The sequence below is a fragment of the Phocoena phocoena genome, chromosome 11 (assembly GCF_963924675.1).
Source record: "Phocoena phocoena chromosome 11, mPhoPho1.1, whole genome shotgun sequence".
Taxonomy (NCBI): domain Eukaryota; kingdom Metazoa; phylum Chordata; class Mammalia; order Artiodactyla; family Phocoenidae; genus Phocoena; species Phocoena phocoena.
Window position 1 is genome coordinate 97,736,654 of NC_089229.1, and position 13,443 is coordinate 97,750,096.

General features: G+C 45.6%; 1 protein-coding gene across 1 annotated transcript in view; it reads right to left on the reverse strand.

Annotated features, from left to right (window-relative positions):
• NDUFA9 (NADH:ubiquinone oxidoreductase subunit A9) overlaps positions 1–10,966 on the reverse strand; it is a 30,826-nt gene extending 19,860 nt beyond the window's left edge. The window contains exons 1-4 of the mRNA XM_065887175.1: positions 10,908–10,966; positions 5,135–5,305; positions 4,691–4,788; positions 335–426 (exon numbers count right to left, since the gene is read on the reverse strand). Of these exons, the coding sequence (XP_065743247.1) occupies positions 335–426; positions 4,691–4,788; positions 5,135–5,305; positions 10,908–10,956 (410 nt within the window). The 5' untranslated portion in view covers positions 10,957–10,966. The remainder of the gene's footprint in view (positions 1–334; positions 427–4,690; positions 4,789–5,134; positions 5,306–10,907) is intronic.
• Between the last annotated feature and the right edge of the window lie 2,477 nt (positions 10,967–13,443).

Consider the following 13,443-nt stretch of genomic DNA (forward strand, 5'->3'; position numbering starts at 1 on the left):
CCCAGTGTTCAGCTTGCCGGTCAGTGGCACAGGAAAACCCTCCTTCCTAACCCCACCCCAGCTGGTGATGACACCCACCACACTGGCACAACCCGCAGTGGCTTTTTATTGCCTCTTATACGAGACTTACCACCAACTGAATCCCCGGCTGGGGGAGGATAGGGGTTAGGTGGGGAGGGCGGTCACTGGCTGTGGAAAGGTTGTTCAGTCAATACTCACTGATGAACTCATGAAAAATGTCACAACTACAATCCCTGGCATGTTACGTGCCCAACAAACGTCTACTGAACCGTAAGCCAGCTTTGCAAAGCAAAAACGAGGGTCAAAGACTTACTTGGTTTCCCATTCTCGCCCAACGAGATTGATGACCACGTTGCTGTGCTCCACAGCTCTTCGGATCGAATCCTTGTCTCTCCCGTTCCATTCCTGTAACAGCAGGAGCCAGTCACATGAAAACATCAGGGGTGCGCCCTGGCACAAAACACGTCTGTAGCTCCCCCCATCAGCAAGATTCACAATGGGCCCTCTGTTGTCGTCGCGAGACGGTGCCCTTTCACACCGGCTCCACTGACTACGACAGAAACGCTGCTGATTCTCTGGCTCTTCTGGAAACAAAGAGGTCAAAGCACATTTTATTCAGGTAATAGCAGGTGACAGAACTAGAAAAGACACTATTCATTTTCACGGGGCAGAGCAATTTTTGTCCTCCCAACTGCCCCGCAGAAGCCTGTAAAGGAATCTAGCAATCAAGTCTCCCTTCCTGAATGAAATACAGCCAAAGAACCGAGGATCATTTGGGAGGTAAACTGACTTTCCCTTGTTAGCACCAACTAGTTAGACAGAAGATAGGAGGGGTGTCTCTCAAAGGTTAACGTTAAATTGGGAATACTCATGACTATTTTCTTATTTCTTTTTAACTCTTTACTCTTTATAATCCCAGATCTGGTCATTTTTGCTTAAAAGACATGAAAACAGCACTCAGAGAGAAGTGACCTGCCTATCAGTTCCGGGTGAGCTGATGGCAGACTTCGGTGGAGACCTGCACTTGTGAGCAGGCGTTTAGGACTTAAGTCAGATCAATGTGTCTTGTCCGAAACAGTGACAAGGGACTAAAGACCCCTGGACAAAGGCAGAGCACTTCCTATGTTAAAATGAAAATAAAATTTGAAAGCATTTTGAAGGAAGATAATAAGTAGTATGGATTTCTTAGTTGTATCTGTGAGTGAGGGAGGTGGGAGGGAGAGTGAGAAAAGAGGGGAGAACGGAAGAGAAGCGGGGGGCTGGGGGAGAATAGAAAAGAGAGAGGGGGCTACGGGAATCAGATTCAAGGGCAAAAAGACGAAGCCCTCGCCAGGCAGCACTGGCTACAACTGACTGTGGAGGATGCGGTACAAGAGACAGAACGCAAATTCCACTGTGCCATTTACTATCAGTGTACAAATGCTCTCTCCAGACTCTGTGCAAAACGTGAAAATACGACCTACCCCACGGGGTTGCGATGACCAGTAAGTGAAATATACAGAAAATCTGCAGCACAGCGAGCAACACACTCAACCAAACAAGCGCTCTGCACAGAATGCACTTAACACGGCCTTTCCAGAGAAGATGGCACAGGCGGGGAAGGGCGGACCCAGGAAGACTCAGAGCGGAAGAGCTTGCGGCATAACTGCGTCAGTGGCCCAAGAGCGATGCCCGGAGAGGAGCAGTCAAAAGGAAACCGAATTCCCAGGAATAAAGGCCCAGGGGCACGATCAGGCTGGTGAAGCAAACGGCTGTTCAGACAGCAGTTTCCAACAGAGACTAAAGTGGGGAGATCGGCACCCCACACCCCACGTGGTCCGTCCTTCTCAAAAATAAACAACAACATAGTGAGGCGTCCCCCCTGTTACAACTTTCCTGGGCTTCCGCGTTCATAAACATGACCGTATTCAAAGTTATGCACTTTGTGTCTGTACGCCCTGTTAAGACTGAGTTCCCTGTGGTCTTGTTCAACAAGACACACTCAGAGCTTAGCTCAACGCCAGGAGCGGAGCAGACACAATAAACACCCATGAAAAGCATGGAATACATGTCATTCACCTTAATTCCGATGACTCCGCGTTTGCAAGCCGGTAAAGGTTTTCATCCATCACTTGTGAAATACCTCAATTCTGAGGACTGACAAGATGACCAATAACCTTGAGTCACAGAGAACTAGGAAAAGGCCAAGCTCCTCCAGCTAGGAAAAGGCCAAGCTCCTCCAGCTAGGAAAAGGCCAAGCTCCTCCAACTAGGAAAAGGCCAAGCTCCTCCGACTAGGAAAAGGCCAAGCTCCTCCAACTAGGAAAAGGCCAAGCTCCTCCGACTAGGAAAAGGCCACGCTCCTCCGACTAGGAAAAGGCCAAGCTCCTCCGGCTAGGAAAAGGCCAAGCTCCTCCAACTAGGAAAAGGCCAAGCTCCTCCGACTAGGAAAAGGCCAAGCTCCTCCGACTAGGAAAAGGCCACGCTCCTCCGACTAGGAAAAGGCCAAGCTCCTCCAGCTAGGAAAAGGCCAAGCTCCTCCAGCTAGGAAAAGGCCAAGCTCCTCCAGCTAGGAAAAGGCCAAGCTCCTCCGACTAGGAAAAGGCCAAGCTCCTCCGACTAGGAAAAGGCCACGCTCCTCCGACTAGGAAAAGGCCAAGCTCCTCCGGCTAGGAAAAGGCCAAGCTCCTCCGGCTAGGAAAAGGCCAAGCTCCTCCGACTAGGAAAAGGCCAAGCTCCTCCAGCTAGGAAAAGGCCAAGCTCCTCCAGCTAGGAAAAGGCCAAGCTCCTCCGGCTAGGAAAAGGCCAAGCTCCTCAGACTAGGAAAAGGCCAAGCTCCTCCGACTAGGAAAAGGCCAAGCTCCTCCAGCTAGGAAAAGGCCAAGCTCCTCCAGCTAGGAAAAGGCCAAGCTCCTCCGGCTAGGAAAAGGCCAAGCTCCTCCGACTAGGAAAAGGCCAAGCTCCTCAGACTAGGAAAAGGCCAAGCTCCTCCGACTAGGAAAAGGCCAAGCTCCTCCAGCTAGGAAAAGGCCAAGCTCCTCCAGCTAGGAAAAGGCCAAGCTCCTCCGGCTAGGAAAAGGCCAAGCTCCTCCGACTAGGAAAAGGCCAAGCTCCTCAGACTAGGAAAAGGCCAAGCTCCTCCAACTAGGAAAAGGCCAAGCTCCTCCGACTAGGAAAAGGCCATGCTCCTCCGACTAGGAAAAGGCCAAGCTCCTCCAGCTAGGAAAAGGCCAAGCTCCTCCAGCTAGGAAAAGGCCAAGCTCCTCCGGCTAGGAAAAGGCCAAGCTCCTCCGACTAGGAAAAGGCCAAGCTCCTCCAACTAGGAAAAGGCCAAGCTCCTCCAGCTGTAATACCAAGCAGACATTTGAGAAATAGACTGTGGAAAAGAAAAACACTTTAGAAATAAGAAATTTCCAGTATAAATATTATAGTTAGCTTGTGAACCTTCAGTAAAGAATAAATGAAAATGCCATTAAAAATAAGTCAAAATTTAATGAGGTCACAAATAATCTGTGTGAATAAAACAGATACTAAGGATGTTTAACAAACATTTTTTAAAAGAGGAAGGTGTGTCAGTGGAAGTGCTCAGGCCCAGGCAGGATGATGAAAGTAAGAAAAGTTAGCTACAAGAACAGCTGACCCAAGCCCCCAGGCCCGGAGTGTTTCTCCACAGGAAACCGCAGGCACTGGGACGGCATCATTTTCCGTGGAAAGGACCTGTGCGCTGTAGGGTACTCTGCATCCCTGGCCCCTGCCTAATAAACCAGTATGGTCTCCGGTCACTGGGACAGCCAAAAGGGCCCACACATTTCAAATCACTCCCTTGAAGGTTCTCCCCACACAATTCCCCCTACCCTGCTGGCAACTAACTACTGACCTAAGGGAAGAACCTGCAGGTTGAAGAATAACGACAGTGAATGCTCAGGAAGAAGTGTCGGAAGTTAAGTCTATCCCAGCCAACCAAGTTATAAAACACCCTACTCGTGATTTTCTCTATCGAAGCACCGCCCAAGAGAAATATAACACGCGGCACATATGTAATTCTAAATTTTCTCTTAGCCACTTTTAAAAGAATAAAAAGAAACAGGTGAAATTCATTTTAATAATATTTTATTTGACCCAATTTATCCAAAATACTATTTCAATATGTAATAAATGTAAAAAATTATTAACAATATATTGAATATTATCTTCTTCGAACCAAGTCTTTGAATCTGATGTGTAATTCACACTTACAGCGCACCTCAATCCACACCAGCCACATTTCAAGGGCTCAAGAGCCACACGTGGCTGATGGCTACTGGCCAGCATAGGTTTAGAGCAGAGGTTGGCAAACTATGGCCCACAGGCAAATCTAGCCTGCAATCTAGCTTTGTAAACAAAGTTTGATCGGAACACAGCCATTTGTTTATATATTACCTGTAGCTGCTTTTAGGCTACAAGGGCAGAGCTGAGTAAACATGACAAAGAGCCTATGACCTGCAAAGCCTAAAATATTTCCTATCTGGCCCTTTAGAGAAAATGTGTGCTAACTGCTGGACTAGGGTTTACAAGAATGGCCTGTGAATGGAGGATGCCCTTGGTCCACTCTGGGATGAAGTTGCTGCTTTATTATACTGCCTCTCTACGCTAAAAATGACCTTAGTAATTTACGTTTATCAACTCCAATAATCAGTAACAGGGGCTCTTACCAGAAAGATAATCTGGCCCAGGTCACCCATTGGGCGAAGGTGCATGGTATCATATGGCTCACACCGGTAGGGGACGATCACTTGTGACCCCATGCGACCTAAAAAAGAATGGATTGGAACAAGGGTCAACGTTACCGTAATATGGTTACATTATACAACAGTGATTTTGTGACATTTAAATTCTAGTATGATAGGTGAATTGATTCTATTTTTAGTAAGAAACATATTTTGCCATGCTAGAGATGTCATAACTTTTCAGAGCCCCCTTTCCTGTATTAACGTTCGATATAGGAAGTCTGGGCCTGTTCATAACATACAGCAGACCAAAATTACATAAATCCAAGATAGGAGTAATTCAAAACACTGTTACAATGAAAAGAAACAGTTCTCATTAGGCAACTATAATAAATGGCTTTGGAGTACGTTGAACACAAGGTACTTTACCAAGGTGGTTGACAACATAGCGGCCCAGGAATCCTGTCGCTCCAAACACAGTGGCCACAATCCCACTGACTGAGGAACGCCCACCTTTCCCATGAGGTATGAGTGCATGATGAAGCTGGCGCTGCGGTGGGCCATGAAACACAGACGTGGCTATTGTAGTAACAGAAGAACCTTAAAGAGAACCCCAGAATATACATAAAATTGACCATGAATTCAAACAGCTTCTTTTCCTAGAAATGCGACATTATTTTGCTATCCGTATTTTCATTTACTTAGGTTACAGTTTAAATTTAACTTTTATAATTTACGTAACAACAGCAATAATCAACACAAATTATTGCAACAAAAAAATCCATAGGACATAAGGAAATGTATAAAAGTTAGAAAGCAAACTCCCTGCCCTATAGGATATAATTTACCTAAAAAGATAAATCATGTTAAGAAAGATAATAATAAAGTTACAAATTAAGAGAGCATAAATCTCTACATGAAAGGAGCAGAGAGAATGCAAAGTAAAGGTGCCATAAGTTAGAGACTCATGAGGAAGGACTCCCGAATAAAGTGTTTTAAGAAAGATTTGAAAGAGTAGTAACAGAAAAGATAGATTTCCATGTGAAACACGTAACACATCTAACAACGTAGGGGTGGGAATGAATAAGCCCAGCGCAGGGAACAGCAAAAGACGTACCTGGAACAGACTGTAAAACTGATGATGAATGAAAAACAGAGTTGATGATATGGGTTGGAGGTAGAGGTAAGAGATTATTATTATTTATTTTTTTTTTTTGCAATACGCGGGCCTCTCATTGTTGTGGCCTCTCCCGTTGCGGAGCACAGGCTCCGGACGCGCAGGCTCAGCGGCCATGGCTCACGGGCCCAGCCGCTCTGCGGCATGTGGGATCTTCCCGGACCGGGGCACAAACCCGTGTCCCCTACATCGGCAGGCAGACTCTCAACCACTGCGTCACCAGGGAAGCCCAGAGATTATTTTTTTAAATGAGTACGGTTCAGGGGCTTCCCTGGGAGTGCAGAGGTTAAGAATCTGCCTGCCAATGCAGGGGACACAGGTTCGAGCCCTGGTCTGGGAAGATCCCACATGCCGTGGAGCACCCCGCGAGCCACAACTACTGAGGCTGCGCACCACAACTACCGAAGCCCGCGTGCCTAGAGCCCACGCTCCGCAACAAGAGAAGCCACCGCAATGAGAAGCCAGCACACCACAACAAATAGTAGCCCCCACTCAGTGCAACCAGAGAAAAGCTCACGTGTAGCAACAAAGACCCAACACAGCCAAAAATAAATTAATTAGTTAAAAAAAATAAAGAGTACACTTCAGACTTAAGAAAAAACTAATGAAAATCATCAAAAGTAGACAAGTAAGTAACTAAGAAAGTATCAATAAGTCTGTTCTGCTTTCTAAAGCTGACTTTCCAGTGGCGCTGTGCCCAGAAACCACTGATCTTCCCAACCGAAAGTATGGAATTGGAGAAAAAGCCTAGCTTGCCGAATGGTTACTGCAACCACAGAGACTAGAAACAAACAGTGCAGATCAGACACGTAATAGTAACAAAATAATAATGTATAAATAACAGCTAAACTTACAAAGGCACCCGGCATCGTTCTTAGCGCTTAATAGATATTATTTTATTTCACACTATCTTTATTGCCACTTTACAGATGAGGAAACCAAGGCTCAGAGGGGTTACATGACTAACCCAAAGAGCCTGCAAAGGAAACTGAAAAGTGGCCCAGTGAGGTGAGAGAAAAAAACAAAAGAAAATGGTGTCCAGAAGCCAAAAGAAGAAAGTGATTGATGGAGAGAATAGTCAACTCTATCGAATGCTGCTGAAAAGTGAAGTAAGAGGAGGGCAGAGGACCCTAGGGTCTAGAAACTGTTGGCTGTAAATGGCCTGAACAAGAGCAATTTGATTGGGAGGGAGGTCCTAAGAGGAGTATAGAAAACTCTTCTCTGGGGATACGATGTAAAGGGACAAAGGAAAATGGGACTAGAGGAACAGCAAGACAAGGAAGGGTTCTTTTAATATGAAATATTATAACATATTTAGATGTTGATGGGAACGACCCAGTAGAGGGGAAATGTTAATGACTCAGGAGAGGGGAGGAAGAGGGAAGGGAGGATGGGATCAAAGGCCAAATGAGGGAACTGGCCTTCCACCAGACCAGGAGAAGCTCATACACTGTAAGAGGGGGGAAAGCAGAGAATTACCCCAGCTCAGCTATTAGATTTTCAGGGTGGGAAAAAGATTGTTCCCATCTGATTCCTTTCCATTCTCTGTAAAGCTAAGAACAAGACAGAAGCACGTGTTAAAAGTTTTAGGAGACTGGCAGTGTTAACTAGTCATATGGAGAAAGGGAAAGCAAATTTCCTAGAAAAAATGTGCTGAAAATCCATTTGAGGTTTGCATTCATGGATTTAAAATAAGGACACTCAATTCGTTTGGAGTTTTCCTTAGCTTAGCTCTCAGCCGCTCAGGGGTAGGCAGGAAATATGTGGAAAGCATATGTGGAAAGCTTGGTTTAATCAGCATTGATTTTTTTATGTCAAAGGGATAAGGGCTGGGGAGTTGAGAATGTATGAAAGGGAATGATTAGAAGGATGAGTAAGGAAGTTAGGGCACAGGATAAAGGACAGAGCAAATAAAATGAGAAGAATTACTGGAGTCTAGGTATGAACATCTGCAAGGACTGTTATGAGGATTGGAGTAAATGTGTGTAAAGCATTTAGCACATTACCCAGCACACATTAAGAGTTCCAGGAGTATTTTACTATTACTTTGAAATTCCTCAGAAAGTAATGTTACACTAACCTCACATGGTTATTTGTTTTTTCAACAATTACCAGCCAAGCATTATTCTAGAAACTGTGACTAACATAGTAAAAAAGACAAAGTCCCTGGCCTCATGAAAGTTACATTTTAGAGGGCTGATATGAAAATTAATAATAAATGGGTAAGGGCTTCCCTGGTGGCTCAGTGTTTAAGAATCCGCCTGCCAATGCAGCGGACATGGGTTCCAGCCCTGGTCCAGGAAGATCCCACATGACGCAGAGGAACTAAGCCCGCGCACCACAACTACTGAGCCTGAGCTCTACAGCCCGCGAGTCACAACTACTGAGCCCACGTGCCACAACTACTGAAGCCTGCGCGCCTAGAGCCCATGCTCCACAACAAGAGAAGCCACCACAATGAGAAGCCCGCGCACCACAACGAAGAGTAGCCTCCGCTCACCGCAACTAGAGAAAGCCCGCGCACAGCAACAAAGACCCAACACAGCCATAAATATATTAATTAATTAAAAAAAAAAATAATAATAAATGGGTAAGTACGTCATGGTGCCTTGCACACTGTAGGTTCTCAATAAATATGTTATTACCCTCTTTGGCTCCAGCCTCTCCATTTTCTTCCATTTATTAGGAACACCATTAGGAAAATAATATCCTTTATTCATTAAACCTACTTTGGTTTCCTACTGTTAGTATCTAAACCAATAGCCTCCAAACGTATTTGCTTCCACACCGCATAAGGGTTTTTTTTTAAGTATTTATTTGTAAATTACATGCACGTTCTATGTAGTACCAATATGTTATACACATTTTGCAACACACATGAAAGCCCTTAGAACAGTGTCTGCTATATAGTTTGAACCATGTGTTAGCTGTTGTTACTACTACAGAAAACTTTTTTTCTTTAAGCTCTAATACTGTATTTTTATATACCATTGGTTCCTCTTGCAAAATCCACTTGGAAAACCACTGGTCTAAACTCTGCTTGGCTTTCAAAGGCCTCCATTATTTGACCCCATCTAACGTATTCAACCTCCTTTCCTACTATTCCAGATCTTCAGGTAGTCATCTCACTGCCTCCATTCTCACCCCCTTGTCCTTGCTAGTGAAAGGAAAATGTCCAACCCCTCTGACTTTCCAGATCATAACAACCCTAAAAAAAAATTTTTTTTAAATCAATGGAAGCGCTGCAATTCTCCACTGCCCTTTCAATCTTCCCTCCCTACTTCAGATGATCTACTTTTTCCCTTTTCTGATTTCCTGTGGTACTTAATAGTCTCGCCACATTTCACTATATATGTTTTATACAGTTCTGTAGTGTTTTGATTATGTTACACACTAGACTTGCCTTTCCCGAGTTTACTCAAAAGCTTCCTTTACCAGAGAGTGTAAAGCAGAGTGGTAAAGAGCACAAGCTACGGTGTCAAGTTAAAAAAAAAAATGTTAAAGGAAAAAAATTTTATGAAAATGTCTAGAACTGTGGTTAGCCGACAGCAGGAACTCAATAAATTGTCGTTATTACCATTCACAACCTACACTATGTGGCACCAATGTAACAGTTTAACAAGAACCAGCAAATTTCTTTGCAAAGAAGTGAGTGCTACGAAACCATCCATTATAAGTGATGTGCACCAACCACCTGCCCAGAGGCGTGGAGGAGCTCTACCCAAGATGGAAAATAAGAAAGAATCCTCCAAATACTCCTGACTCTCACCTCTGGCTGAACATTAGAAGTACCTGTGGAGCTTTTTAAAATTTAAGGTACAAGGAGCCAGTCTCAAAAATTCTGATTCAATAGCTCTTCAATGAGTCTCCATTTCTTTTCTTTTTTTTTTTTTTTTGCAGTACTCGGGTCTCTCACTACTGGGGCCTCTCCCGCTGCGGAGCACAGGCTCCGGACGCGCAGGCTCAGCGGCCATGGCTTACAGGTCCAACCGCTCCGCGGCACGTGGTATCCTCCCGGACCGGGGCACGAACCCGTGTCCCCTGCATCGGCAGGCGGACTCTCAACCACTGCGCCACCAGGGAAGCCCTCCATTTCTACTTTTTATAAAGCTCTAAGAATGATTCTGACATGCACCTAATTTTGAGAGCAAATGATATTCTGTAATAACTAAAATACACTATGGAAAAATGCAATTTCTGGAGGTTGATGCAGGGCATGTTTGTGAAGGAGAGGAGGGTGAAATAATGAGGAAGTGTAACTGTATTCCCAATTTCCTTGCTTTTCTAGCCTCTCTTAGTGAGTGGAAGAGCAAATGCGTGTTTTCAACTTGAGGACCACAGCAGATCCGATCAGAATAGAAGGGAAAATAAACTACACTTAGACAAATCCTAAGATATTCTTTTATTCTTCTTCCTTTTTTTCCACCAATGTCCTGATTCTTCTCTCTCCTGAGCATCCCTCGCTCCCCGAGGCCTCAACGCCTCCACATTTGTAGGAATGGTTTTGATTTAGAAAGTGCTTTTATAAATACTTCACTGAATCTTCTCGGAAACTCCCTGACGTTGTAGTATGATCATTTCCACTGTGATGGAATCTGAAGTTGAGACCGATTAAGAGTTTGCGCAAAGTCATAAAGTCAATCCATGAAGAACGTTTTCTCCACTATCCTTTTTTCCCCCCATCATTTTCAGATTCCTCCCCCGCCTTCCCCCCAATATTTCTTATAACCCCAAACCCTTACAACCCTATCAGTACTTTCCCGGTCTTTCACATGTCCCCCTTTTTCCTCTCCCCTTCGCGTTGCTCACGTTCACCCAGCGAAGACCCCTTCCCAGGTGCACAATTTAATACGTGAGCCGGGGAAGGGGAGAAAAAGGAGGAACTGGACAGAGGCAGCTCCGGACCTAGAAAAACCAGAGTGCCCAGGGACTCAGCGTGACCGCTGCACCACGGTGCCACTCCCAAAACTTTAGATCCGCATCTTGGACTCCCGATCCGGGGCCGCCGTTCCCGGTGACACTTACGTGACATTGGCAAGGCCCTGACAACTCGGGGGTGAACGGCGGCTGCCATCTTCTCCCACAATGCCCCGCCACCGGCGCTCGGCCGCCTACGGCTACTAAGTTGGGTCAAAAGGCATCTTTCCCGGCTGTCTGCGCAGGCGCTAACCGGGAACGGAAGGGGCGGGTCCGAGGCTAGGGTGAAGAGTGGCCCGGAAGAGTGATGGGGAGAGAGGTGGAGGGGCTGGGGGGGACGCGAGGGAGACGGGGAGGAGGGGATGTAGAAAGAAAGGAGTCTTAGGGTCGGAATCCCCGGTCTAGAGTGCACCGTAAAGATAAGCTTGTATTGTCGAGGAACCTGAAGTTCACGGTGGACCGAGGACTGACTCAAGGGCAAAATGGCAGCACCGCAGCTCTCCCGACTCTCGGTTCCTCGTGCCCTGAAAGTGTCAAATGGGGCGGCCCCGGTGAGGCGGGGAAGGAGGAGGCGTGGCCCCTGCGCTCGGGACGCTCTTCAAGGAGAAAACTCGGGCCCAGGGGACTGGAGGGGGCGGGGACTAAGAGAGAAGAAGTGAGGATGAGAAATAGAAGTGAGAAAGGATGCTGTCATGGAACCGGAGCAGGTTCCGTCCGGAGCCTTGGCTCTTGCTGTTCCTTTTTCCTGGCGTGTCACCAGCTCAAGTCTTTGCGGGTTGGTGACCTCGGAGACGACTTGTCTGACGTCTTCTATCATTCCACCTGTCCTTTAATTACTCTGATTTATCAAAGCCTTTATCTCACCACCTGACATGAATCCAGGGATTCTTAACTTGGACTGCCACCCAGGAGTGGGCTTCAGGGGACTTCCCTGGTGGTCCATTGGTTAAGATTCCGTGCTTCCACGGAAGGACCCAACACAGCCACCCACAGGGGGTGCCCATTCGAACACTGTTCTGGGAACTAAGGTCCTGCAGGCCGCATAGAGTGGCCAAAGAAAAAGGAGTGGGCTTCAGGAAGTCTGCGAACTTCCTGAAATGTCATGTACAAGTTAGTGGGCGTGTATGCCATCTGCACATTTTTCTGGGAAGAAACTCAAGATGGCTCTCTCTAGGGCAAAGGTTTGCAATTTTTTTTTAAAACTGTGGATCCGTTGGGAGTCTACATTGTTCCAGAAAGTATAATAGTATCCAGAGCTTATGGAAATTCCGGAAAGATAAAGACTTGCATTTTTGAATACTTTCTTCGGGGCAACCTCTCAAGCTCCCTGAGTAGGAACAGCGATCAGCAACCTGTCGTGAGACATCTACCTAGGGCTTATCAGAAAACAGACTCGTTTGGGGGAATCTTTCTAGACTCGGTCATTTCTTCAGTGCTTTGTGTTCTCGGGAAGAAAAGAATGTGCGTTGCTGGGGTGGACAAAAGACATGTAGTCAGCAGAAGTGGCCTGTTATTAGGCTTCTAAGGTTGGTTGGTCCCACTCTACCCCACCCCCTCCGCTTACTGAAACGTCATCTTCCACAGTGAATTGGAAGAGGAAAGAAACTCTTGAGGAAGTTTTATCAGAGAAGTTTACTAACGCTACACTATCATATTTCTTGGTCTCATCCTGTGTTCACTCAGCACTTACATTTTGCTAATATTTGATTCTGGAGTCCATATGAATAAAAACATACCTTCCTGATTCTGATAAATTGATAGATCCCATTAGCATTGGCCGCATCCTGACCCCTGTGTAATATTGCCAATTGTGTTTCCTCTCCAAGTCAAACAGTGCTTCACGTTCTCGATACTACTTTCAAGGCGGCATGGTATTGCTGAAACAGCATCGACGTAAAGCTCAAAAACTCAGAATGTTAGAGCCCAGTTCTAGTCTACCAGGTATCTGTTGTGAGCTGGGTAAGCTTCTCCATCTGTCTAACGGGGAAGAGAACACTTGTCCTGTTTCCTCAGAATGCTACCGGAAGGATCAAGTGACATGGACGTGAAAGGCGCTTTGTCAGCTGCAAAGTGCCGTCTGAGTGTATGTGTGTTCTGTTCACATCGCACTCAAGTATCAAAATCACAGAACGTTAGAGCTGGAGGGGATCTTGAGAGATCAGCAAACTCAATTTCTTTATTTTAAAGATGAAGAAACTGAAACAATCGAAAAGATTATCAGTAGATAAATAACCTTGTTGAAGGAAGCTTGTAAACCAGTAAGTCGTTTTTGAATTCATTAACAATTTTAATCTTTATCCTGTAGCGGTGTTCAGAGAGTCATTAAGAGTACCTAAGGTAACATTCCAAAGAGAGTGTACTGCTCGTAGAGTCTCCTCAAGCCTGGAAATGGCCAAGCAAACGCTCTTGGTCTGATCAATCTCAGTATGGTTCCTCAGGTCGAGAATTGCAGAGGATGGATTAGTGCAACTGCATCTGACCGTCTAAGATTTATTATAACCCGGAGATGGTCAGTTTAGGCAAAATAGCTCAGAATTTTTTTTTTTATATAAAAGTTAAGATGCTTATAGTCAAGAAGAGTCCAGGCTGGACCCCACAAAATGAAGTGATTCCATGGGCTTTGCATAAAAAAATTTAGTAGTGG